This window comes from Rhinoraja longicauda, chromosome 35 (assembly GCF_053455715.1).
Source record: "Rhinoraja longicauda isolate Sanriku21f chromosome 35, sRhiLon1.1, whole genome shotgun sequence".
Classification (NCBI taxonomy): Eukaryota; Metazoa; Chordata; class Chondrichthyes; order Rajiformes; family Arhynchobatidae; genus Rhinoraja; species Rhinoraja longicauda.
Genome location: NC_135987.1, coordinates 7,325,437 through 7,352,102, shown reverse-complemented (window position 1 = coordinate 7,352,102; position 26,666 = coordinate 7,325,437). Strand labels below are relative to the sequence as shown.

The following is a 26,666-nucleotide window of genomic DNA, read 5'->3' as shown; positions in this document are numbered from 1 at the left end:
TCTCAGTATCCCGTACCTGCCTTCTCTCCATACCCTCTGATCCCTTTGGCCACAAGGGCCACATCTAACTCCCTCTTAAATATAGCCAATGAACTGGCCTCAACTACCTTCTGTGGCAGAGAATTCCACAGATTCACCACTCTCTGCATGAAAAAAAACTTTCTCATCTCGGTCCTAAAAGACCTTATCCTTAAACTGTGACCCCCTTGTTCTGGACTTCCCCAACATCGGGAACAATCTTCCTGCATCTCGCCTGTCCAACCCCTTAAGAATTTTGTAAGTTTCTATAAGATCCCCCCTCAATCTTCTAAATTCCAGCGAGTACAAGCCAAGTATTGTTGGGCTACCCTGTGAACACCACACAATGTGGCCGTTTCATTGCATGTGGCTATTACTCAATTGAAAGATCTTTAACTGTTGGCTCCTGCTCAGGAGAGATAACAGGTAACCTTCAAAATGACAGACAAGCAGAATTCTTCCAGCTGCAAGGGAGCAATGCTATTTAATGAATGGCTGTTACAATAATGGGAGGGAGGTTGGACAGTGGTCCCAGGGAGTCAGAATGGAGAATGATATCTACTGGAGGCATGTTCTTTAAGCAAAACGCCCTAAACAGTTACAGGCAAGCTCCACTGGCAGAAATTGTCACGGGCAAATTAATACTAAATTAATGCACGTAGTCCTGCGATCCCCATACTCCTCTCACTGTTCCCAGTCCTGTTGGCTGAAAGAGAAGTAGATGATGGGTGAGCACCCTAATTTATAATCAGAAACCAGTACGAGTAGCAGAGATAAGAGACAGTACATTAGAGTGATCCGGAGGCTCGGAAGCTGAGAATGGCCATGACATTGAACTTCAAGGGAAAGCTGTCAATATATATCTGTAAAGGTCATATTTGAGGCTGCAGGAAGTTCTAGATGGGAATGGAGAATGGAATTTGAGTGCTTGCACTGGTTTCAGAAGAATTAATTTGGTAGGTGTTGGTCATCTGTGAGTAAATAAAAACAGGTAATTTTCAGACCTGGAAGTTTGTAAATCACGGCAGAAACAAATGCTGTGCATTGCGTAAGTGTTGAAGCCAGCCGGGGTAATTTTCTACTGGAAATCAAGCGCAATTTCCATCAAAATGTCAGGAGTTTGAATTTCCCAATGGGTGTTAAGACGTGCAGAAACATGCATAATGTTGCTCTATCTACCGTAAATTGCCTACATTTCTATAATGCTTCTTTTGATTTGCAATGAATATTGGGCAAATTCTATATTTTACTACTCCACCAAATTCATTCTTACACTTATCAATGGTTGTCTTATATATATGGAATCTAACTTTTGATTGAACCACAAGGGTAACCATTTTGACAATTTGGCAGTTTGAAGAATAAGTTTAGCGGTTAGTGTACCTGAGACCAAGCTCCTGTCCGCCACAGCGCTGGACATGGCGTGCGATTACATGGCCTCCGACTGTCAGGGCGATCCCCGACACAGTACTTGGTGTGCACTGTTCTATTGGCCCCCTCGTTAAGGTATTGAGTACATTGTACAATTCTTACTTGGAATCCTACTTTTCCACAAGTCTTACTACAAAATCCCCATTCCTCCATTGACCACCTGCAATGATACAAATATAAAAAAAGATGGCAATGTTTAACAGTAATAACCAACATCCAGCATTTTGTGTCTACCTTCGGGTTAAACCAGCATCTGCAGGGTTTTTTCCGACACTCCGTAACAAATATTTTGTATTGTTGTCCTCGAATGGTGAGATTTACAGAATCTGAAACTATGCTCTCAATCTTCAAGTGAATTCCAAGTAAGAAAAAAATATCATTATGCTTACGATGGCTGTGTGCATTCATGAACGTTGCAACGTCTTCTGATAGGCTTCGGTTTTTTGTGGTTATCACAGAAATTCCGTTGCACCATTTTACTGTCACTTTTTCGTCTACATCCATATTTTGTATATTGAATGCCTGAAAATATTGTTACAATATTACTGTGATCTTGCAGTGAAAAATAATCAATAGAGTTTCGCAAAAATCTATTCGTAGTAGTGGAGTTTTTTTCACTTGTACTGTACAGAGTAAAGGTGGACAAAACTATTCAAGTACCCTTTTGAACTGGATTAGAACGGCACATTTACAGCTGCTTTTGCATCAGTAATAATTGCATAGGCACAATTATTCTTTATTCTTTAAATATTTTAATTAAAAATACATCTCCACACTGATCTGCATTCACATTTTTGATCTATATTTTCAAAGCACAAAACATTTGCTTTCTCACCCACTAATCCCCCTCATTTTATAGTTTTTGTTCATTTTCTCCATACCAACCCCCATTACTCATCAATTGGATAAACTCTACATCTCCACAATGACCCTATCACAGATATTCCTATCACCCGTCCCCCACTCTCTCTGCCCCAGTTCAGTAAAAGTCTTCAACCAGAAACGTTAATTGTTTCCCTTTCCACTGATGCCACTTAACTGCTGAGTGTTTCTTGAAACTTGGTTATGTTTCAGATTTGCAGGTTCTGCAGATATTTGATTTTCATATACATATATCAGGGGTCAATTCTGCTCATCTTGGACAAAAACCAGCTTTGAGAAATCTCAATTAATACAAGTATGATGAGAAAGGCAACTATGGCATTCATTAGCCAAGGGGAAACTCAAGGTCTCCTTGCATGTACACGTCAGAACTCTCTGGTCTGACACTCTGTGGTCTGGCGCATGTTGAATTTGTGATATCGATCAGTACCAATGAACTAATTCTAACTATTTCCTCCCACATTCCAAAGACGAGCAGGTTTGGAGGTTAATCGGCTTCTGTAAAGATTGTCAATTGTCGCTGGTGTGCAGGATTGTGCTGGTGTGCAGGGATCGCTGGTCGGTGTGGACTCGGTGGGCCGAAGGGCCTGTTTCTGCGCTGTATCTCTAAACTAAGCTAATATCTAAATTTAACTGAGACCTGCACTAATCTGTGGCTAATTCACCAACCAATTCTTAGTTGGCAGCAATCTCAGCTGACAAAATTTCTGACTTACTGAAACTTTGGGTTAAGGCCAGATTTCATTACCCTTGCGTAACCTGGGGAGTGTTTATACTCAAAACAAACATTTCTCCTGCTCGGTAAGATGATTGGGGTCTGTTACCCTAAACGAGTCACGTCTGTTCACAGTTACGTGGAATTACATATAGTACATTATTGAACATGCAGCATCGTGACGTTAAAGGCCATTGATAACTGACCTCCTCCACAGGCTTTCGAACATTGGGACCAACTCTTTAAAGCCCACTCGTAACTTTCAGTCTCTTCCAGGAGTACGTTGTTGTTGCCAATCACAGGAAGTAGATCTTCGTGAATAACATATTTGTACATCAAATTGGATTTAGCATCTTCACCTTGTGGGTTAATCTGAAATAAGAGAAATCCTCTCCCATTTAAACAAGCTTCAATAAATACACAACACAGTGGCTAAGAATCTCCTTGGTGTTCTCTGGGTTGTGTCGGTCATTTACAGAACAGTCTACCAACTACCATTTTGGTTGTGGGCCTGTGTTTCAAACATCAAAAGCACCCGAGGCCTAAGGTATCAGGCTTGTGTACATCAGCTTTACAGTCTTAACTTCACATGTTGCTCCATGCAGCTAACACCATGGAAAATGGAGAAATAAGGATAGTGGTTTACAAAGTTCTGGAGTAACTCAGCAGGTTAGGCAGTTTCCCTGAAGAACATGGATCGGTGACGTTTCATGTCGGGACCCTCCTTCACGGAAAATGGGTACATCTGGAGCCTGGTCCAGGTTTGGTACATTGGCAACGAATGAAGCCAGGCATTGACAATGAAGGGCATGAGCTGGGGAACAATTTGGTTGGCAGCTGTGAATCAGGGATTTGCTGTTAGTCTTCAGGTTAAAGGTGGATGGGGAAGGTAGGGACATGGAATCAGAGAATCACATGGCTGTGTTAGAAATTGGGGGTCAGGAGAAACCAATTCAGTGCGTTAGGAATGTGATTGGGGGGGTTAGGTGTGATAGACCAGTATGGGTGATCAAGGCAATTTATTTGTTTCACTGAAGTGTTAAGGAGGGCGTAGTTTGAATTAGGTGTGCAAAATGGTGTTATAAAGCAAGGTTCATGCCGTGCATAAGAGGGCAGGTTTCTAGTGTTTCCAAGTAAAGGCAAAGAAATAAACTTTATATAAATTTCTAGTTAGATAATAACCCCAGTTTTGACTAGCTTTCCTGCTCATTGCATAAATTGGCTATTGGGTTGAAATAAGAAAAATTAGAATGAGTTAGAGCATTCAAAGGGGAGAAGGAAATAAGTATATATTTTTTAAATTGCAAACTTAATATTGCATTGCTTACATAAATAATTATGCTGGCATGTAGTGGACCACTGGATTTAAGTATTTCCTTGTCACTTTCTATCGAGTACTCCCATTCCAGACCCATTTCGATAAATATCTTTGGTTTTGAATTTTCACCTTTGGCATTGAGGATGAAATTATCAGTTCCTTGAATCTTCACAGCTGTTAAAAAGAAATAACTATTAATTGCTTAATATAATTTATTTTACAATATTAAAGAATGACAGTTTAACTGATAGGTAATGAGACAGCTACCATGAATTCTGGTGGAATACCACCAAATTACCTTCTAAGCTAACATATCTTCGCTGGTGGTGAAAAGGAATAGGTGATGTTTCGGGTCAAGACCCTTCCTCAGACTTTCAGGTCTGATGAAGGGTCTTGACCCCAAACATTACCTATTCCTTTTCTCCAGAGATGCTGTCTGACCCGCTGAGTTACTCCAGCTTCAGTCTAAACCAGCATCTGCAGTGCCTTCCCACACATATCTTCACAGATGTTTATTTCAAGCTTTACCTGATACGCAAAAACAATTTACAGACTCAAATATTGATAATTTACTAGATCCAGGGAAAAACTTACAAATTAGATTTGTAGATGGTTCTGTTTCTTCTATTTGAATTTGTCTCGCTCCAGCTGGTATTTCAAACATTTTGAACATCCCTGAAGAATATGAAATATCACAATTCATTTATTCTGCTTGTTTCATTTGTATGCTGTAAAAGCTACAATATATTGCTAAACTGTACTGTTTTAAATCATTTAAAAATAATATTATAACAACAAATTGTTAGATGATTATGGAATGTTAAATTTTCATTGTATATGTCTCTCACTATGCTTGTGGAGATGACAATAAATACACGATAGACACAAAATGCTAGAGTAACTCAGCGGGACAGGCAGCATCTCTGGAAAGATGGAATGGGTGACGTTTCGGGTCAAGACCCTTCTTCAGACCTTCCATCAAACCGTCTCTCCAGAGATGCTGCCTGTCCCGCTGAGTTACTCCAGCATTTTGTGTCTACCTTCAGTTTAAACCAGCATCTGCAGTTCTTTCCTGACAATAGACAATAGGTGCAGGAGTAGGCCATTCGGCCCTTTGAGCCAGCACCACCATTCACTGTGATCATGGCTGATCATCTACAATCAGTACCCCGTTCCTGCCTTCTCCCCATATCCCCTGATTCCGCTATCTTTAAGAGCTCCATCTGACTCTTGAAAGCATCCAGAGAATCGGCCTCCATTGCCTTCTGAGGCAGCGAATTCCACAGATTCACGACTCTCTGGGTGAAAAAGTTTTTCCTCATCTCCATTCTAAATGGCCTACCCCTTATTCTTAAACGGTGGCCCCTGGTTCTGGACTCCCCCAACATCGGGAACATGTTTCCTGCCTCTAGCATGTCCAATCCCTTAATAAGCTCATATGTTTCAATAAGATCTCCTCTCATCCTTCTAAATTCCAGTGTATACAAGCCCAGTCGCTCCATTCTTTCAACATGTGACAGTCCCGCCATCCCGGGAATTAACCTTGTGAACCTAAACTGCACTCCCTCAATAGCAAGAATGTCCTTCCTCAAATTTGGAGACCAAAACTGCACACAGGGTCTCACCAAGGCCCTGTACATCCTGACAATAAATGCAGCTTGATTTAACTTAAAAGTCAGATGCAAACTGAAACTGTTTAATGCCTGTTATTTGTTTCCTTGTGCATCCAGCTATTTGATGATTAATTAGGTATGATTAATGATGTCATTTTATATTCTTGGTTCTCCAGAATCCATTTTAATTTTGGTGGTGGGGAATCTTTAGGAAGGTAACCAGAATTTTTAAAGAATATCCATTTGGAGAGACCTTTCATATTTGACCTCTAAGTTCCAAGTATTCTCCAAATATTGGGACGACTTTGCTTGAAGAAAATTACATTTTCTGCGTTTTCGTTGATTATTTTATCAGTTATCTCATCCAAAATGTCAATTCGTTTTTCACAAATGGGTGCTGATTCTCTTTTAATAATTCAAACTTCTCCACATGGTTATTTAAAAAAAATTATGGTTACCTCATCTCACGGTTTCCTATCACCGAGATTAAAATGAAGTCCAGTGGGAGAACCAAGACTATAAAATGACAGTTGAGCAGTTTAAGAGCAAAATTGTAAAGCAGCCTTTGACCAAAGGGAAATATTTTGAAAATTACTCACCAATAGGCCAGTCAATTGAAATTTCCAAGATTAAGAGGACTAAGAATATCAAGCAAGTAAATGGAATTGAAGCACATGCCCAATATAATTTTAACGGATGAAGACAAAAAAAAGTTGAGGGGCTAAATGAACCACATCCCAGCTATGTTCCAGCATTTCTTACAATTTCTTACAAGAGAGCTAGATAGAGCTCTTAATGATAGTGAAGTCAGGGGGTATGGGGAGAAGGCAGGAATGGGGTACTGATTGAGAATGATCAGCCATGATCACATTGAATGGCGGTGCTGGCTCGAAGGGCCGAATGGCCTACTCCTGCACCTATTGTCTATTGTCTATTGAATGCCTGCAAACTATCTGTCCTCCCAGTGCTAGCAGATTCCGACATCCCTATACTGTGGAATTCTCTTCCCAAATTCCTCCAGCCTACTAATTATCTCTACAACATCAAAAGATTCTTCACAAACTATTTATTTGACCATGTCTCTTGTCATCTCCCATTCATTCATACATTCAAGTAGTTTAAATGAATACTGCATTAAAAGTAATGCACAAATTCAATATTTGTGTGATGCGAATTAGAGATGAGGCATCAAACCAAATCGTACTGGCAACTTTTCTGAAGGTGTGAGTGTAAAGCAGTGTGTACTGAAGGAAAATGAAGGAACAAATTCTTTAGGACTTCTAATATTTCAGCAGCATCACTGTCCTTTTAGATTTAGATTTAGAGATACAGCGCGGAAACAGGCCATTCGGCCCACCGAGTCCGCGCCGCCCAGCGATCCCCGCACACTATCACTATCCTACACACACTAGGGACAATTTTTACATTTACCCAGTCAATTAACCTACAAACCTGTACGTCTTTGGAATGTGGGAGGATACATTGTCCTGTCACAATGTGTAACGTTATGTAAAGATCTTAGTATCAGCTAAAGATCGTGGACTGATTTTTCCAAGTTTATGAAGTTGCTAAAGATTTATCTTGCATGTTTGGAAATATTGCTTCCAAATTGCCCATATTCCCAAATTCAATATTTTTAGTTTAAGAGTAGTGTGGCGCTACAAATATGCAAGGAACACAGGAAAGAGATTGGCTCTACATATTAATTGAAAATAATGAATGCACTTAAAGACTTGAACAAAAGTTTCTTAAAACAGGCTACTTTGCTGGACTATACATGATGCCCATGTACATAACTTACCGATTTGTTTGGTTGTCTTGACAATGGTCCCTTTAACAGTTCGACAATGTGCATTATCGCCACCACAGACACCACATTTATCTTCCAGCTTAAAAGATGCTACTTCTTTGTCACAGCCTACAAGCTTCAAAAGAAAACAATGTGCTACATTGTTAATTTTCATCCCTTACCAAAAAAGATAAGAATTAAAAACAAGATTGTAGATATTAGAATTAAAAATAAAATGATCACGATGAATCCTTTACTTCATAAACACATGATATCAAAAATGTGCACAATTCCTTTGAAACAGCAAATCATTGTGCCACATTGAGATGTTAGGAATGGTAATCAAAAGCTTGGTCGAAGATATGGCTGTATTCCAGGGATCATTTCAAGTCGGGGTAGTTTAGATTGGGAATTCTATAAGCTAGTGGATGAGTTCAGAATCATAGGAGCGAAGGAAAAAGGAACAGGGAAAAGCACTCACCACACATTCTCCTCGAGCGCACAGATTGAAGGGATCCTTGTAGCTGCAGCGGGTGCCATCGTGTACAACCTGATTCATGAACACCACCTCTCCTGTTTCCTTGGACTGGCAAATCAGTTCACATTTATGAGCCTCTAGCATTTGTTGATAGGAAAAGAAAAATAGTGGAAGTTTATACAGGCTAAAGGGGGAAATTAAAGCCCTGAAAACAAAACACAACAGGGTTAGAAGTACCCAAACCATAAAGGTTTGGTTTCATCCGTTATTCACTCCCAGACATTTTAAAATTTCAATTAGTATATTTCCTTGTAAGAAAATAACTGCAGATGCTGGTACAAATCGAAAGTATTTATTTCACAAAATGCTGGAGTAACTCAGCAGGTCAGGCAGCATCTCAGTAGAGAAGGAATGGGTGACGTTTATCGTCGAGACCCGAAACGTCACCCATTCCTTCTCTCCTGAGATGCTGCCTGACCTGCTGAGTTACTCCAGCATTTTGTGAAATAAAAGTATATTTCCTTTTATCATTTTGGAAGAACACAATTTGAAGCTATAATGGCAGCAATACTGGTCAGAGAGTATAGAATGGTGATCTGAGGGGGCGACACACATTAAAATAATGTTGATGCCACACATTAAAATCCTCAACGTTATCACCATTACAGATGATGCACTGGACAGAATGAAGCCTGGGAAGTTAAAATGTTGGTCAGCCAGAAACATATGCGTCAACCTGCAGCAGGAAAAGCCTTGAGAAAGGGCTGCTTGCTCAGTATCTGAGAAATTATCTTTTATTTAATAGGACAGGAGAAATGGAAGAGTCATGATGGATAACTTGTCCAAATTGTTTACAACTGTAGACCAAAAAAAAATTAAAGTGGAGGCCATTTGTCCTGAGACCATATAACTAACAATGATCTCATAACCCTTTCCAACACCATTAACATTTTACAGTATGATTCACGGAAATCTGTTTTACCAAGATACTTGCTGTATAGCTTATATCAAAGCAGCAATTTTGGTTGTTGATGTGTGAGCTAGTCGATTCTCTGTCCACTTACTTTACTGTGGCCAGAGTGTACAAGGTGCCCTTGAACTTGCTAGATATGATTGCAGTCGTTAGCTCATCAGTAGCACCATGAAGTCATAGTTCATCCACAAAAATCAATATACCAGTGTTCAATATTTGTGAAAGCAGTAACTAAGTAGAGTATCAAGGACCAACTCACCATTTTCATGCTCATAAGGGAGCCAGGTATGTTTAACGTTTTGGTGAAGATAATATGAGTTTCTTTGTTGACACTGCTGAGCCCGAAAATCTTTAAAATCCCCGGAGCAATCTTCAGAATTGCAGATCTTATACTCATAAGCAGGGCCAATGCAGTCTCGGCCACCATAGGCAGGGCTGCAGAATGGTAAACGGCAGTCAGCGACAGGATACATATTCTTCAGTTTAAGATTTTTAGTTCAGTTTATTGTCGCATGTACCAATGGGTACAGCGATAAGCTTTTGCGGCGTGCTAATCAATCAGCAGAAAGACAATACATGATTACAATCGAGCCATCCACAGTTTATTATTTTATCTCGCAATCGTTAGAACAAAGGGTATAAGCCTTGATAGTTCGTGAAGCTTTCTTGATAGCTATGTTGAAAGTTCAGTAGTTTAGAACACAGTAATATTCCAATTACTGACAATTGAAGCTGTACTAAACATAGCACAAAAAGTAAGGACATTTGTGTTTGGTAGATTATTTCTTTGTTGTAACAATGCTTCTTGGCAATAAATCTTATACCGTTGGAAAGCCTGTTTATTTCCCTTTTAAATGGTGCCACATTTGTAAGGAACATGCATTTGTGGGATGAGCAGCAGAGCTGAGTATGTGGGTTGCGCCCATGAAAAATCTGCCAAATCTTCTCTGCCAATGCCAAACAGCTTATTCTGCTGTTGCTATTGACTCTTGTTTTGAACTTCTGGTACCCCCAGGTGCTGACAATCAGGTGCCTGATTGGCACCTGATTGGCAGCATCTGTGAGTATGGGCCCTGCTACAGTAGGCGTCTGCTCCAAGAATCGGCATGCCACGTTTGACTGATCTGGATAGGGCCCATGCGATAGGGCAACTTCAAGCTGGTGTTCCGCAAAACCAAGTTGCGGCATTATTTGGAGTGAGCCCTAGTACCATCTCCAAAGTGAAGGCCAAGTTCCATATAACGGGGAATGTCAGAGACAGGCCGCGAAGTGGGCGTCCCAAGAAGACGACACCCGAAGAAGACCGTTTCCTCACCCTGTCAGCACTTAGGAACCGTAGGCTGTCTTCTACAGATTTGCAGTCAAGGTTTGCAGGACAATATGGCCGACGGCTCTCTGCCCAGACAATTCGGAACAGACTGCACGCAGCCGATCTCCGGTCTCATAGGGCTGCCAGGAGGCCTGCCATGACTGCCCTTCACCGTCAGGCCCGTTTGCGCTGGTGTCGGCAACACGTGCACTGGAACCTGAACATGTGGAGGAACGTTATGTTCAGCGATGAGTCCAGATTCTGCCTACGGCAGTTGGATCATAGGGTCAAAGTGTGGAGAAGACGCGGAGAACGCTATGCTGATTGCTGCACCGATAGAGTAACATCTTTTGGTGGAGGCAGTGTGATGGTGTGGGGCGGCATCTCCCTCACTGGAAAAACGAGGCTTGTCATCATTGGAGGCAATCTCAATGCAGAGAGATATCGAGATGAGATTCTGCACCCAGTGGCAATCCCATATCTCCACAGTCTGGGACCGAACTCTATCCTCCAAGATGACAATGCTCGCCCCCACAGAGCAGGGTTTCTCAGAGACTACCTCCAGAATTTGGGAGTGGAGAGGATGGAATGGCCTGCCAGCCGTCCTGACCTCAACCCCATTGAACACTTGTGGGATCAGCTTGGGCATGCTGTTCGTGCCAGAGTGACCAACACAACCACGTTGGCTGACTTGCGACAAATGCTGGTTGTAGAATGGGATGCCATCCCACAACAGTGTGTGACCAGGCTGGTGACCAGCATGAGGAGGAGGTGCCAGGCTGTTGTGGCTGTGTATGGTTCTTCCACACGCTACTGAGGCTCCTGTTTATTAAATGAATAAATTGTTAAATTGCCAATATGTCTTGTTTCTTCAGACTTCAATCATCCAATCCACCAAACAACATCGAACAAGAGTCAATGGCAGAATAAGTTGTTTGGCATTGGCAGAGAAGATTTGGCAGATTTTTCATGGGCGCAACCCACATACTCAGCTCTGCTGCTCATCCCACAAATGCATGTTCCTTACAAATGTGGCACCATTTAAAAGGGAAATAAACAGGCTTTCCAACAGTATAAGATTTATTGCCAAGAAGCATTGTTACAACAAAGAAATAATCTACCAAACACAAATTTCCTTACTTTTTGTGCTATGTTTATTAACAACCTAGCTACTTAGTATGGCAAAGAAGATGTATGATGGATTGGAGGGATCCATGGAGGAGAGATGGCGGGGCTATCATATGTTGAAAGACTGGAGCGACTAGGCTTGTATACACTGGAATTTAGAAGGATGAGAGGAGATCTTATCGAAACGTATAAGATTATTAAGGGGTTGGACACGTTCGAGGCAGGAAACATGTTCCCAATGTTGGGGGAGTCCAGAACAAGGAGCCACAGTTTAAGAATAAGGGGTAGGCCATTTAGAACTGAGATGAGGAAAAACTTTTTCAGTCAGAGAGTTGTGAATCTGTGGAATTCTCTGCCTCAGAAGGCAGTGGAGGCCAATTCTCTGAACGCACTCAAGAGAGAGCTAGATAGAGCTCTTAAGGATAGCGGAGTCAGGGGGTATGGGGAGAAGGCAGGAACGGGGTACTGATTGAGAATGATCAGCCATGATCACATTGAATGGCGGTGCTGGCTCGAAGGGCCGAATGGCCTCCTCCTGCACCTATTGTCTATTGTCTATTGAGATGCCATGTCGGGTGTGCCGACCAAATACGCATACCCAGTCATTTTATCTAATGCATTAAATGTGGCAGTACCTCAGTGACAGTGCCCTCCCCAGTGTGTGGAGGACCGGTTTATGTACAACCCACACGTATGAACGAGCTTTTGGGAGACCAGCGGGGTTGATTTGTTGGCTGCTGCCGGGCTACAGACATCTTTTGCAGTGTAGTGACTCCTTTCATAGAAACATTTCCACCTTGCAAACTGTTCAAATTACAAACAGTTCTTTGGACCAGAACCTGCCATCAGTTGGGGAAGACCGATGGTGGTAAGAACTGTTGATTTCAACGCTAGAGGGAAGGGGTAAAGAACATATGACTAGGCATGTTGACTGCGCTGCATTTAATTTTTTTTTAACTTTAAAAATTAATAACTAAAAATGAACTCCTTATTCTTGTTGGGAAAAGATGTACAATTTAATGTATATTGGTAGAAAATGTAGTGAATCTGGAATTCAATGTATTTATTATGGTTCTTATGATAATTATGGTGAAAAAGTATTATTATTTTCAAAAACAACTCCCTTATCAATTGGAGTATATCCTATCGTTTACCAGCCATAACGCCTAATCAAATTATCTCAGTCGAAAGCACTCCTTCCTTATTCAGAAAACAATGAATTCAAGAATCTTTTCAGTACATTGGTATGCAAAGACGCCTGTGAACACACATGTAAAATAATATATTTGTCCTATGGCCCCAGTACAAGATGGAGGCCATCGTATTGCCTTATGTGTATTTAGATTATTACACCCTGCTGCCCCCCAACGCACACACCCACCTCACCTAAAACACACACACGTACTGCACTGGAACCTTACATCAATATCAACCACTATGCACTTTGTACCTCAGCCCCGTGAGGAATGACATTTCGGTCAAATGTATACTTATATGTTTGAATGACAAATAAATTATTGATATTGAGATTCACCATTGTAAGAAGAATGGGGAGCAGATTCAGAGATATGTTAGATCCCCAACATACTGTAGCTCTCTGAATCAGCTTCATCGGAGATGATTTGTGGGATCTTGGTGAGTGCAGTCACTAAATTTCAAAGTCCATTAAGGCATAAGATGAATCGGAGACAGCTCTGAGAAATGTGGTAAAATAATATCATTTTGCTGACAGTGTGGAGGAAGATGATCTTAATAAATGTCTCGAATATAAATTTGCAGGGTGGAATGGACATCACTTAACAGCGTGTCAAAACGCATGCTTTAGTATAGTTTAGTTTAGAGATACAGTGTGGAAACAGGCCTTTCAGCCCACCGAGTCCACACCGACCAGCGATTCTCACACATTAACCATATCCTGCTCACACCAGGAACAATTTACATTTATACCAAGCCAATTAACCTACAAACCTGTACGTCTTTGGAGTTTTGGAGGAAACTGAAGATCTCAGAGAAAACCTACACGGTCACGGGGAGAACGTACAAACTCCGTACAGACAGCACCTACAGTCGGGATCGAGCCGGTGTCTCTGGTGCTGTAAGAGCTGTAAGGCAGCAACTCTACCGCTGCTAAGATAGTTCCACATTGTAAATCATGCCTGCGAAAGAGCTGAACGTGCAATCAAGTGTGACAGCTGTCACAAACTTACAAAGGATTGCTGCACTGTCTACTATGGAAGCGCACTCCACCACCACAAGTCCTTGAGCACGTTCCAAACTTTGTCCAGGGACTCCAGTTTCCATCCTGACTGTACAACTGATCTGAACTCTTCCAAATACAGTGACCTTTGAAACACCACTGGAAAGTAGAAATGGTTAATCACCTTCACAATTTGCTGATAAGTATTTTGGATTAACCCTATTGCAATGCAACAGGATGCAATTTAAGAAATTGAATATTTATTGGCAAGTAGATGGAGATGAAGGAGATGATATGACTCCTAACTATAGAAAACAAATTTACTCAGAAAACAGCCTTAAACCACACCAGTGGAGTTACCTCATCGTTCCTATTTTGTCTGGCTACATATTACCGTCACTAAAATAGGTGTAGATTATAAATTACTCCCAAATTGTAGTATTAATAATTTTCCATCCATTTATATCAGATTGAAAATAGTTCTCCATGATTTGGATTAACTGCGTTTGGACTTATTAACCCTCTTCATATGGAGCCAACGGAGAAGAGAATACAAAGTAAAACTATTATTTGCATCTAATAAAATGACCTTTGATTCATCAAATACTTGGTAACTCAGAAAACTGAATCGCTGATACCTTTCATCATTAGAAATCTTAAAACTACCTAATTTAAAAGATCTGCCATCATCTTATCGAATGGTCAAGTAGGTGCAGGGGACCAAACTACCTCCCTTTGTCCCGCCCCCCTTCCTTTGTCCCGCCCCCCTGACATCAGTCTGAAGAAGGGTCTCGACCCGAAACGTCACCCATTCCCTCTCTCCTGAGATGCTGCCTGACCTGCTGAGTTACTCGAGCATTTTGTGAATAAATACCTTCGATTTGTACCAGCATCTGCAGTTATTTTCTTAAACTGAAAATATGCTTCTTTTTCATATGTTAATGAAGGGTAATAATTAAAATGCTGGAAATGTAAGAACTAAATGAATAAATGAACCATGTGAAGAGAACTGTTGAATTTCAGACAGAAACTCTGGAACTAAGCATCCAAAATCACTTTAGAGTTTAGTTTATTGTCACATGTACCGAGGTACAGTGAAAAGCTTTTGTTGCGTGCTAACCAGTCAGAGGAAAGACAATACATGATTACAATCCATGGTGTACAGATACATGATAAAGGGGATAACGTAAGCATTGTTAAAGTAAGAAAATTTAAAAGAGTGGAAAGATTGCAATGAATGATTGCGTGACTAGAACACAAAGAGTCACCCGGGTTGGACGCCATCTTAGATTTTACTGATATCATATGGCAGAGAGGAAATCAAACCCAATCAGTAACCCTGGTGGAGTATCACATAGTTCAGACAATTGTCTTAAAATTAGTTGTCGGATAGAGGGGTGGGATGTCATTGCTAATTTATCATATCTTGGGCAAATTCACTGGTTGCATCATTGCCTGCTATGGCAATTCCAAAACACAGGCATATTGGAGGATGAAGAGAGCAGTGGACTCAGCCCAATCCATCAAAGGCACAGCCATCGCCACCATTGAAAACATCAACGAGGTGTTGCCTACAGGTGGTACATGCATCAGCAAGGATCCTCACCATCTGGATCACGCCCTCGTTTTGTTGGTACCATTTGGCAGGAGATACAGAAGGACGAGGTCCTGCACCACCAGGTTCAGGGATGGATACTATCCTGCAACCATCAGGATCTTGAAGCAACCTCCACAACCTAATCCTATCTCAATGTTGGAACATTGTGGACCACCTCTTGCACTACCATTGACTTGTTTTCTAATTGTGTTTTTGCAGCAATGTTTTGTTTTTGCAGCCTTTTTCCTTTTCATTGTCTTGTATGATTTATATGTTTGTGTTTTGTTGTGTCTGTATGCCTGTGATGCTGCTGCAAGTAAAGTTTTCATTGTACTTGTACCTCACGGTACTTGTGCCTGGTGAACATCACAGAGTGGATTCAGGGAACAGGATGCAGCGTAGGTTAGCTACAGTTAAGAATTTGGTACAGCATTTGTTTAAAGCTAAATATTGGAGCTTTTATAGAGGGCTTTGTTGAATAGAATATTTTCTTCTTCAGTGGTATCCAGGTCTTGCTATTCCCCTGAGTCTCATTATGCTGTAACTCTTTACTGGAAGCCTGCATTTGGCTGGCAAACAGTATCTTTTGGATAGGACAGGCATAAGTTTAGTGGAAAATACTTTCAGAATGCTTATTCTTAACCTCAAAAACTTTACTTGTAATTATCTTTGACACAAAGACCTTGGGCTACTGGAATCTACCCCAGTTCCTGTCCTAATCTATTACACATAGAAATATCTTCCGAGCATGCCCTGAGCAAAACAAAAGACAATAAACTTTCATATTTCAATTGATGTCAAAGTGAATACCTAGTTTACATTTTCATTTTTCTTTATTAAAAATCCAACTTTCTCTTCATCTCCATGCTTCTTTCACACAGAAACACGGGCTAATAAGTACTAACCACCTCAAGCATAGGAAGATTGCCAAATAATTTGATTGTTGAATATAATAACATGATAACTTATCAAACGGCACTTACAGCAATCTTAGAGCACACCATTTCTTGTTGATAGTAGATTGGTGGCTTACCTTTCCTGGAGAACATTCTGTCCCATCTAGTGGAGGGCCTTTTTTAGTTTTGCAGAAGTAAGGATTATCAGGATGGCTGCACCACAACTGCTTGCAGGGATCGAAGCTTCGAAACTGCAATCAGGTCAAACAAATGGCACATGTAAGCCTGTGATATCTTCAATGATGCTAATCATAGTGCAGACAACAGAGGGTGGTGAATCTGTGGTCTTATAGACAATAGACAATAGGTGCAGGAGTAGGCCATTCGGCCCTTCGAGCCAGCACCACCATTCAATGTGATCATGGCTGATCATTCTCAATCAGTACCCCTTTCCTGCCTTCTCCCCATACCCCCTGACTCCGCTATCTTTAAGAGCTCTATCTAGCTGTCTCTTGAATGCATTCAGAGAATTGGCCTCCACTGCCTTTTGAGGCAGAGAATTCCACAGATTCACAACTCTCTGACTGAAAAAGTTTTTCCTCATCTCCGTTCTAAATGGCCTACCCTTATTCTTAAACTGTGGCTCCTGCATCTGGACTCCCCCAACATTGGGAACATGTTTCCTGCCTCTAACGTGTCCAACCCCTTAATAATCTTATATGTTTCTATAAGATCCCCTCTCATCCTTCTAAATTCCAGTGTATACAAGCCTAGTCGCTCCAGTCTTTCAACATATGACAGTCCTGCCATTCCGGGAATTAACCTAGTAAATCTATGCTGCACGCCCTCAATAGCAAGAATATCCTTCCTCAAATTTGGAGACCAAAACTGCACACAGTACTCCAGGTGCGGTCTCACCAGGGCCCTGTACAACTGCAGAAGGACCTCTTTGCTCCTATACTCAACTCCTCTTGTTATGAAGGCCAACATTCCATTTGCTTTCTTCACTGCCTGCTGTACCTGCATGCTTCCTTTCAGTGACTGATGCACTAGGACACCCAGATCCAGTTGTACGTCCCCTTTTCCTAACTTGACATCATTCAGATAATAATCTGCCTTCCTATTCTTACCACCAAAGTGGATAACCTCACACTTATCCACATTAAACTGCATCTGCCATGTCTTTCATTGCCGCAGAAGGCTTTGGAGGCCAAATCAATGGATATTTTTAAGGCAGAGATAGATAGAATCTTGATTAGTTCAGGTGTCTGGGGTTATGGGGAGAAGGCAGGAGAATGGGGTTAGGAGGGAGAGATAGATCAGCCATGATTGAATGGCGTAGACTTGATGGGCCGAATGGCCTAATCCTGCTCCTATCACTTATGAACATGAAAATAATGGAAGGAAAAAGGCAGATTGGTTCACCAGTCACAAATAAACAGTGCCGTTATAAGCAAGTGTCGGAAACAAAAAAAAAAGCTTCTATACAGCGCCAACAATATAATCTCCTGGGAAAGATAACAAAACAAAATTCAATTTGGGGCCAATGTTTTTGGTGGAGGTTTAGGGGGAGAATCTGGGAAATATTTAACTAATTCTGAAAATTAATTCTAAACAAGTTCAATAAGGTCACCATTACCTTAAAGCATAGCCCCAAATATTGTATACGTGTATACACCACCTCAGCCCAGACAGCTCAGCTCTTTTTTAAACACATGCAGTGAACCCGCACCAATTGTTTGAGCTACTTACTCTAGATGCCAATAATCCTCTGTGAGAGGAAGAACATCCTGACCTCTAACCTAGCTCACCTAACCTAACCAAACTTATATAAATTAAACTCACATCCTTTGTTCTAACTAATGCAAATCAAAGTTGACACAGACTGACACGTACATTATTTAAAATCCCAATCAAATCTCCAGTCTTTTCTTCCGAAGTAGGAAGACCCACTTTGCGAATGATATTGAGCCAAGTAAGTTATTTTAAAACCGCGATCAGTTTAGTTACTCCTGTCCAGATCCTTTCTCAGGCCTTCATACCACCTAGCCTGTGACGGGATTAAAAATTAGGTAGACCACTGAGACCCAAACAAGATTTAATAAACCAGATGTAAATACAACCGTATGGTACAAAAATCAAACCAGATTTAATAAACCAGTATGGTACAAAAATCAAAAATTGTCAAAAAACATCAAGGAAAAAGATTCTGAATCCTTTATTATTTGTTTTACATGGGTTTGAAAGAAAGGCAGAGAGGTGTGTAATTAAGCTAAGAAACAAAGGGACACTTACTGCTGTACACATTTGGTAGCCCACTCCAAAATCAAAGCGGCACTGCTCATCCATTGAGTAACTGATTCCTGGAAGTTCTGGCAATGTTGGCCAGTTATGTTCAAATGGATCATCCAGTAGGCAATCATAGGAACTGACAACAATCACGAGGAAAATGTTACAAACAAGGAACTAATCTATACTTGGACATTTCTAGTAAAACACAGAATAATATTTAACACTGTAGGATGTCACTCATTCCATCAGGTGTGTACTTGCTCCGAGCTAAAACAATCTAAAACCTAACCATTGGGGTGGTTAGATGGTGGTGGCAGAGTTAGTGCTGCTGCATTGTTCTACCAATCCGAGCCCAATTCTTATGTCATGTGCTGTCACTGATGGAATTTCAGTGGGGGGGATTATGTGACTGGGACCTGTGGTACGGCAGTTTCAGAGTAAGGAGCCTGGGTGGAGATGGGCAAGTTGGTGAAAGGGGTGGCAAGGCAGTGCAGGTAAGGGGCTGCCACAGAATGATGAAAACTAGTTCACATATCTGGTACATGTCCCAATCTGCACTGGGAAGACTATACTGTCCAAATAGCATTTTTACAGATGTTTATTACCAGAATTTCATTGAAACGTGATATGCCCTGTATAAATCAAGTTAAGTCAAGTTTATTTGTCACATACACATACACGATGTGCAGTGAAATAAAAGTGGCAATGCCTGCGGATTGTGCAAAAAAAATTACAATAACAGCATATAAATTAAAATAAATACAGAAAAGAAAATTTAGTCCCTGGAGTTATAATAGTTAACAGTCCTGATGGCCTGTGGGAAGAAACCCCGTCTCATCCTCTCCGTTTTCACAGCGTGACAGCGGGGGCGTTTGCCTGACCGTAGCAGCTGGAACAGTCCGTATACAATGACAAACACTGCTGTTGGCTCAGCATGGAGTTCGCAAGCTACCAAACAGAGATATGTTTGGCATCCAACTCTATCATTTCTGAACAATGGGTGACCCAGGAATTAGTGATATATCTCTGGTCTAGATCTGAGTACTCAACGGACTGTGCGGGGGGGGGAACTATTCTCAGCCATAACCACTATATTATTTTTCATAGGCATTACTTGCCACATATAACATTGATCCAGAATTTTTCAACATTTTAATTACTATGCTTAATTGGCAAATTTCCATTAAAATGTTTGGAATCGGACAGATGATTGAGCAATTTGATCACCTACGTTATATAGCGGTTGAGCTCTTGTTTGCTGCAACGAGACCAGTGATAGCGATGGAACGCAGCCTGTACCAGAGGTGCCATGATGCTGCCCATACTTGTCTCATCAGCACAGCGATTACCTTGGCCGTCATGTTCCATTCCTAAACTGTTTGCAAGCATGCGCTAGTCATTTCAGAAATCCACTTAATCAAAAAGACACAATCAAATTGTTTAATGCAATGGACATGCACTCGAGCATTGTTACAACATTCTGTTTGAAGTTTAAAACATTTCATTACTTTGAGACACAAACGCAATTTTCAGACGTCCGGCCTGCCAATTTTAGTGCTCCCCTTGCAGAAAACAAAAGAGCAAAATCTGACAATCTCACCACTAATGTCCGTCCTGTCCCATCCTTCAAGCCTTCTTATTGAATCAACACACTTTACCTGGCCCTGTGCTGATGTGCCTTTCTAATTCTCTTCCATTTTAAGCTGATGTTCATAGAAAAATCATCACTCCCCATTTAAATATTATTTTCCAGAGCCTCACGATTTCACGGCAAATTCACATCCATTGCAGTTTCAAACTCCCTTAGGGTCCTTCAGTAAGGGAGAAAAATCATCTGCCCATACCAATTTTCATCTATACATTACTCTGAACTGCTCATTAAAAAGTTGAGTAAGCACGGACTGAATTGAGTAACTTTGGCTCTCTGTGGCATGCCTGAGGTAAACGTTGAATTGCTCCAATTATAAAGCACCCTTGTAAGACACCATTTGTGATGTTAAGCAACGATCTGATCTCCAAACACAAAGGAGGATATACTTGCTCTGCAGGAACCTATTACTCACATCAGAGGTAGAGCAAACCAGGACATATATTTTTGGTAGGGGTAAAATATTTAGAAGGGATCTGAGAGGGATCTTTTTCGCCCAGAGATTGGCAAATACCTGGAATACACCGCTTGAGAGGGTAAGGCAAGCAGAATGCTAAGAGGTGTCTAGACAAGCACTTAAATTACCTGGGCATAGAAAGTTTAGGCCAAATGTTGGTATATGGAATTAATACCGATGGGTGTCTAGTGGTCAGTGTGGTCGTGATGGATCAGATGTCCTGTTTCCATGCTGGATGACTCGGGCTTGAAGGAGTAAAGCTCAGGTTCATCGGACTGAACCTTTGCTGGATGAGATTAAACAGACTAGCATGCTCTTGAACGAGACATTCTATTGAGCAAGCAAAATTCTTAAGGGGTTTAACAAGGTAGATGTGAAGTTGAGTGCTTGATGCTCAGTGTTAATGGTTAGTGACCAAAGGGCAGGTTTCCATGTTGTTAGGTTCTCTGACTCATAGGCAAACCTGTGATTTTTCTAACAACAATCCAATAATCCCCAGTCTTTTAATTTCAACTGTATGAATTTAAATCACATTCTTCAACTGCTTTTGTTTGGATTTGAACTAATCGGTACACATTAACGATTCAGTCCTTGCTTACTCAGCTATTTCATGAGCGGTTAAGAGCAATATACAGATCAGAATTGTTATGGGCAGATGATTTTTATCCCTGACTGAGGGAACCTGAAGGGATTTTAAACTGCAATCCAGCAGCATAATTGTCACCATTACTGGAACTATATTTTAATTCTGTTTAAAATTTCAGATTCTTAACAGAATTTAAAGAGCACAATTGCTCAGCTGGGACTTGAAACGCGACTCCAATCAACAGACTCTCAACGGCCACATCCCTCCTTACATAACATCTTCAATCTTGATATATAACCGCAGTATTGTGATTTATTTTCAAAACAAATAAGCTGCTTTTTGTTGAGTGTGGATCAAGGAATTGAAGAAAAGAGAAAAGACAAGCAGGAGCAGGCCATGTGGCCCTTTGAATATGCTCCACACTTCAACCATATCATTATGATCTTACAGTAGTGAATTCAAGGATCTGGATCAACATAGATAAATTAAATCGAGATAGTAGATCTGACATGACCTAACCAAGCGACTAGGCTTGTATACACTGGAATTTAGAAGGATGAGAGGAGATCTTATCGAAACGTATAAGATTATTAAGGGGTTGGACACGTTAGAGGCAGGAAACATGTTCCCAATGTTGGGGGAGTCCAGAACAAGGGGCCACAGTTTAAGAATAAGGGGTAGGCCATTTAGAACAGAGATGAGGAAAAACTTTTTCAGTCAGAGAGTTGTGAGCCTGTGGAATTCTCTGCCTCAGAAGGCAGTGGAGGCCAATTCCCTGAATGCATTAAAGAGAGAGCTAGATAGAGCTCTTAAGGATAGCGGAGTCAGGGGGTATGGGGAGAAGGCAGGAACGGGGTACTGATTGAGAATGATCAGCCATGATCACATTGAATGGCGGTGCTGGCTTAAAGGGTCGAATGGCCTACTTCTGCACCTATTGTCTATTGTCTATTGCCTATTGAACAGTGAACAACTTTGAGGATGGTCAACTATTGTGGTCCTTGGGTATTTAACAGCAATAAACAGAAGCTTTTATGATTAGCTCCAATAGATGGTGCTCTTTCACTGCTATCATTGTGGTCACTGCCCATTAAACTGGACTGCAGATGTTGGAAATTGAGCAAAATAAAACAGCAGTGGGTCAAGCAACATCTGTGCAGAAAAGGGCTTGGTCGGCATTTTGGGTCAAAACCGTGCGTCAGAACAGAGTGTAAACGGAAGATAGCCATCATAGAAGTGAGAGGGAGGGGTGAGACTGAGACTGGTAGGTGGAACCAGATGAGGCAGGATAATGGGAGGATAATGATAAACAAATGGAGCTTAGTGTGGAAGAGGGAAGGACAGGGACAAGGCTGACAGGTAGAACTAGAAAAGGGAGGGATTATGGACATATGGCAGTAGGTGGGAGGGTATACAAAAGGTGAACAAAGAGACAAAATATCCAAAATAGGTAGCTATGCGGGGGATGGGCAGATGGGGGAGGGTGATACATCCAGAAAAAAAAGGGAGACACTCTTTTTTCACGGTGAAAGTGGGAAATTGGCACAGGAGTGGAATGGGAAAATTCAACATTTATATGAAAGGATATAAGCCACCCAAGTGGAATTAGAGGTCTGTTCTTCTGATTTGCATTTGGTCTCACTTTGCAGTGGAGAAGGCAGAGGACAGACAAGTTGGTGAATTGAAGTGACGTGCAACTTGAAGCTCAAGATAGCCTTTGCAGACAAAATGCAAGGGCTCTGCAAAATGGTCACATGGACGGGCTGAGGCATCTCCTTCAACATGGTCTACGGCATTTGGTGCTCATGATAGCGAGACTACGTTTGCACTAGAAGACTTTAAAACAGGGCTGTGGAATCGGAGTCGGAGTCGGAGCAATTTTGGTGCTGCTGGAGTCGGAGTTGGATGCACAAGAAATCAAGGAGTCGGAGTCGGAGTCGGGTGTTTTGGGTATCGACTCCACAGCCCTGCTTTAAAACAGTCATTAACAACTGTTTCATAATGATTCATTATAAAAATCCTACAAACTCCTACAAAATACAAAGGTCAGAAATTATTTGATGCAGCATAGTGTTTTTTTCAACATTAGATTCACATCCCGATATATTTGTGCGTAAACTATGGCAATGAGGTAAAACTGCACTGTCATTTCTCTAGTTATGTCCATCAATAATAACCTGGTGCGCCTAAATTAAAATAAAACAAAACTCCTCAGAAAAACTAATTATTGCAGAACATCTGTGAGTTGTAAGAATGAATATGATTGCAGGGATTACTAAAATAAGAGTAATTTGGACAGTGTATTTTACAATTTATAATACACACAGCCTAGTTATTGATAAACTCAAGTCTATGAAGGGTACAAAATGGCACATTGGCCATATCAGTAGTTGAAAGGCAGAGACTTGCAAGAGACTTAGGGGGAGAGGGAGGGAGGCAAGAGTAAGAAAATCAAGTGTCCTCAAGCCAAGTCATACAAGATGGAAGACTAACACCAGCTAAAAGTGTGTGTTCTGGCGCTTATGTTTATCATAATGGCATTGCTATATGTATCCTGACTTTCTGCTTGTCAGTTATGGAAAAAAGTATTGATATAGTAACCAACTGCACTTGTTCTCATATTGATTTGATTGCTACTATTACTGGTAAAGAAAAGATGATGAGAAAGCAGATTTGACTTTGGCTAATAAAAGGCATTTTAAAAAAATTGTTTTTTGTTTTAATTATTCTAGCTAGTATCAATACGGTCCCATTTTAATGTTCCAACCCACTGTTTGCAACATAGTTGTACATTATAAGAAAAATGTGGTAATAAAGCAGATATATTTAGTTCAATTTAAACATATTCTATGTACTAAATTGCCACACCCCAGTTTAGAACATAGAACAGTTTAGCACAGCAATAGGCTGTTTGGCCCACAGTATCTGTGCTGAACATGATGCCGAGATCGAAGGTATTTATTCACAAAGTGCTGGAGTAACTCAGCAGGTCGGGCAGCATCTCGGGAGAGAAGGAATGGGTGACGTTTCGGGTCGAGACCCTTCTTCAGACCCGAAACGTCACCCATTCCTTCTCTCCCGAGATGCTGCCCGACCTGCTGAGTTACTCCAGCATTTTGTGAATAAATACCTTCGATTTGTACCAGCATCTGCAGTTATTTTCTTATACTACATGATGCCGAGATCAACTCTTATCTGCCTGCACAAAATCCATACCCCTCCATATCCATACGCCTGTCCAAAAGTCTCTTAAATGGAACTATTGTATTTGCCTCAACCACCACCCCTATATAAGTGACTGCTCTGCAACTCAAAGGTTTAGTGGAGTTTTGCCCCTCTGGTGGCTGTGCCGGTGTATTTCTGCAATGCATACTTACACGTGACCAGTTTCATGGGCGACAACAAATGCAGAAGAGAATCCATCTTCATGGTTGAGGGTACAGCTTCGGAGTGAATGGCACATGCCTGTCACTGGAGCATAACCTGAACATAACACAGAGCACAGAACTTATGAGAAAACTGAAACTGCAGAAATTAATCTCACAGATACTTAAAACTGATGCTCGCTCGACACCCTATAAATACCGTAGCCATGTAAGTGCTCAGAAAGATAAAATGTAGGCCAACATATCACAGAAGTAATATCTTTTTTCCATAGTTTATACACTCAAGAAATAATTTTATTCCATGCTTATATCACGAGGAACAATAATAGGCTTAGGTTATAAATGTTGTTTGAATAAAATAATGGTGAGCAAAGGTTTGGATAATACTGTCAGTCCCAGATTCAAGGTTCTGAAATATTAAAGATTCACATAGCATGAATAAACTCCGATCAATTTTTAAATTATTCTTCATACAAATGGAAACTAGCCTGGAAGTAACTTAATGAAGTTATCATTCAAATACTTAGCATTCAAAACAAATTCCTTTATCTGATTCTAGTGAAGGTGCTGACCAACAGTTTACTTCACATTTCAAATCTAGAACAAATTATCTCTCTAAATGTTGTATTCATGGCATAATAATGCATGATTTTCAAATTTTAGATTAAGATGACAATGGGACACTTGCTTTTGGCAATTTGATCATTAAAACCCCATTTTTTCAGGATCCATAGCAATTTGGCCATTAACTATATGACTGGGGCCCTAACCCAGTGATCTGCTTGGGGAAATGTTTAATTTTAAAAAATGCAGATGTTGAAAATCTGAAATAAAAACAGGAAGTGTTGGGAACAAACAGCAGGTCAGGTGGTCTTTTGATAATTAGTCATTGACCTAAACCGTTAACTTGGTTTATCTTTCCACAGAATGCTTCCTAACCTGCTGAGCTTTTCCAGTACTTTGTTTTATTGGAAAATTGTTTGTATGTTTAATTCTTTGGTTTTCATGCTTCTTCTCGTTCTAATTGGTCAGAATTAGAAAATGATTTGCAGGTGCCTTTAAATTTGGACATTTCAATCAGGTTCATTCATACTGTTTCAATTTGTTCCTCAAAACTGCTAAACTCATATAATCAACACAACTTTAGTGATTAAAATACTTGTGCCATTGACAGTGAATATGGTGCTTACTGGCAACTTAATGCAGAGAATTTAAATCAAAATACAGCAACAAGGCTCAAGATCACCAACACCGTAAGTTAAAAACTACCATCAGCTTTAAAGTGAAGAATTTCAAAAATATTCATGTCCATATTTAATAATACAGAGGGACAAAATTGTAGCTTTGTTGAAGAATTGGAGCAAATTTACCCCAGCAGTTTCAATACCATTATTAATAATTCCAGTTTGAATACACGGAAGGATATGAAAATAAAATGATTGATGAAAGGGACTGGGGTGAAAAGAAATCAGAAGCTACATGTTCAGATTTCCTAAAGATTTGAAAGGTTTACCATAATAAAATATCAGCATGAAGTTATCAGTACAATGTTACAATTATATTTAAACAACCTTTTAATATTATTTAAACCTTTCTTCAGTTAAGGAAATGCACTTAAAAAATGCACATAGACTGTGAAGTTCAGACCACCATTAATGCTATTGCTACCCCAAGGCACAAATAATTATCTCGTCTGCCGTTGTTAAAATTATAACATGCTTGAAGGTCATCTCAAGTACTGTCTTTGTTAATTTTGTAAAATATTCCAATACTATCATAAGACCTCCTCAGGAAATCACGCTACTGCAAAAACAAGTCACGTGAAGATATGTTTCATAATATATATAGAAATATAGAAAAAATAGGTGCAGGAGTAGGCCATTTGGCCCTTCGAGCATTCAATATGATCATGGCTGATCATCCAAACTCAGTACCCTGTTCCTGCTTTCTCCC

General features: G+C 40.6%; 1 protein-coding gene across 3 annotated transcripts in view; it reads right to left on the bottom strand.

Moving 5' to 3' along the window:
* Positions 1 to 26,666, bottom strand: part of adamts14 (ADAM metallopeptidase with thrombospondin type 1 motif, 14) — a 120,852-nt gene that overhangs the window by 9,794 nt on the left and 84,392 nt on the right. For all 3 annotated transcript variants that reach the window (XM_078428534.1, XM_078428536.1, XM_078428537.1), the window contains 13 exons: positions 24,705 to 24,810; positions 19,868 to 20,011; positions 18,640 to 18,772; positions 16,482 to 16,595; positions 13,862 to 14,010; positions 9,477 to 9,652; positions 8,248 to 8,381; positions 7,779 to 7,902; positions 4,959 to 5,039; positions 4,375 to 4,538; positions 3,253 to 3,418; positions 1,839 to 1,971; positions 1,402 to 1,609 (listed from right to left, as the gene is read on the bottom strand). In XM_078428534.1, the coding sequence (XP_078284660.1) occupies positions 1,402 to 1,609; positions 1,839 to 1,971; positions 3,253 to 3,418; positions 4,375 to 4,538; positions 4,959 to 5,039; positions 7,779 to 7,902; positions 8,248 to 8,381; positions 9,477 to 9,652; positions 13,862 to 14,010; positions 16,482 to 16,595; positions 18,640 to 18,772; positions 19,868 to 20,011; positions 24,705 to 24,810 (1,832 nt within the window). The remainder of the gene's footprint in view (positions 1 to 1,401; positions 1,610 to 1,838; positions 1,972 to 3,252; positions 3,419 to 4,374; positions 4,539 to 4,958; positions 5,040 to 7,778; positions 7,903 to 8,247; positions 8,382 to 9,476; positions 9,653 to 13,861; positions 14,011 to 16,481; positions 16,596 to 18,639; positions 18,773 to 19,867; positions 20,012 to 24,704; positions 24,811 to 26,666) is intronic.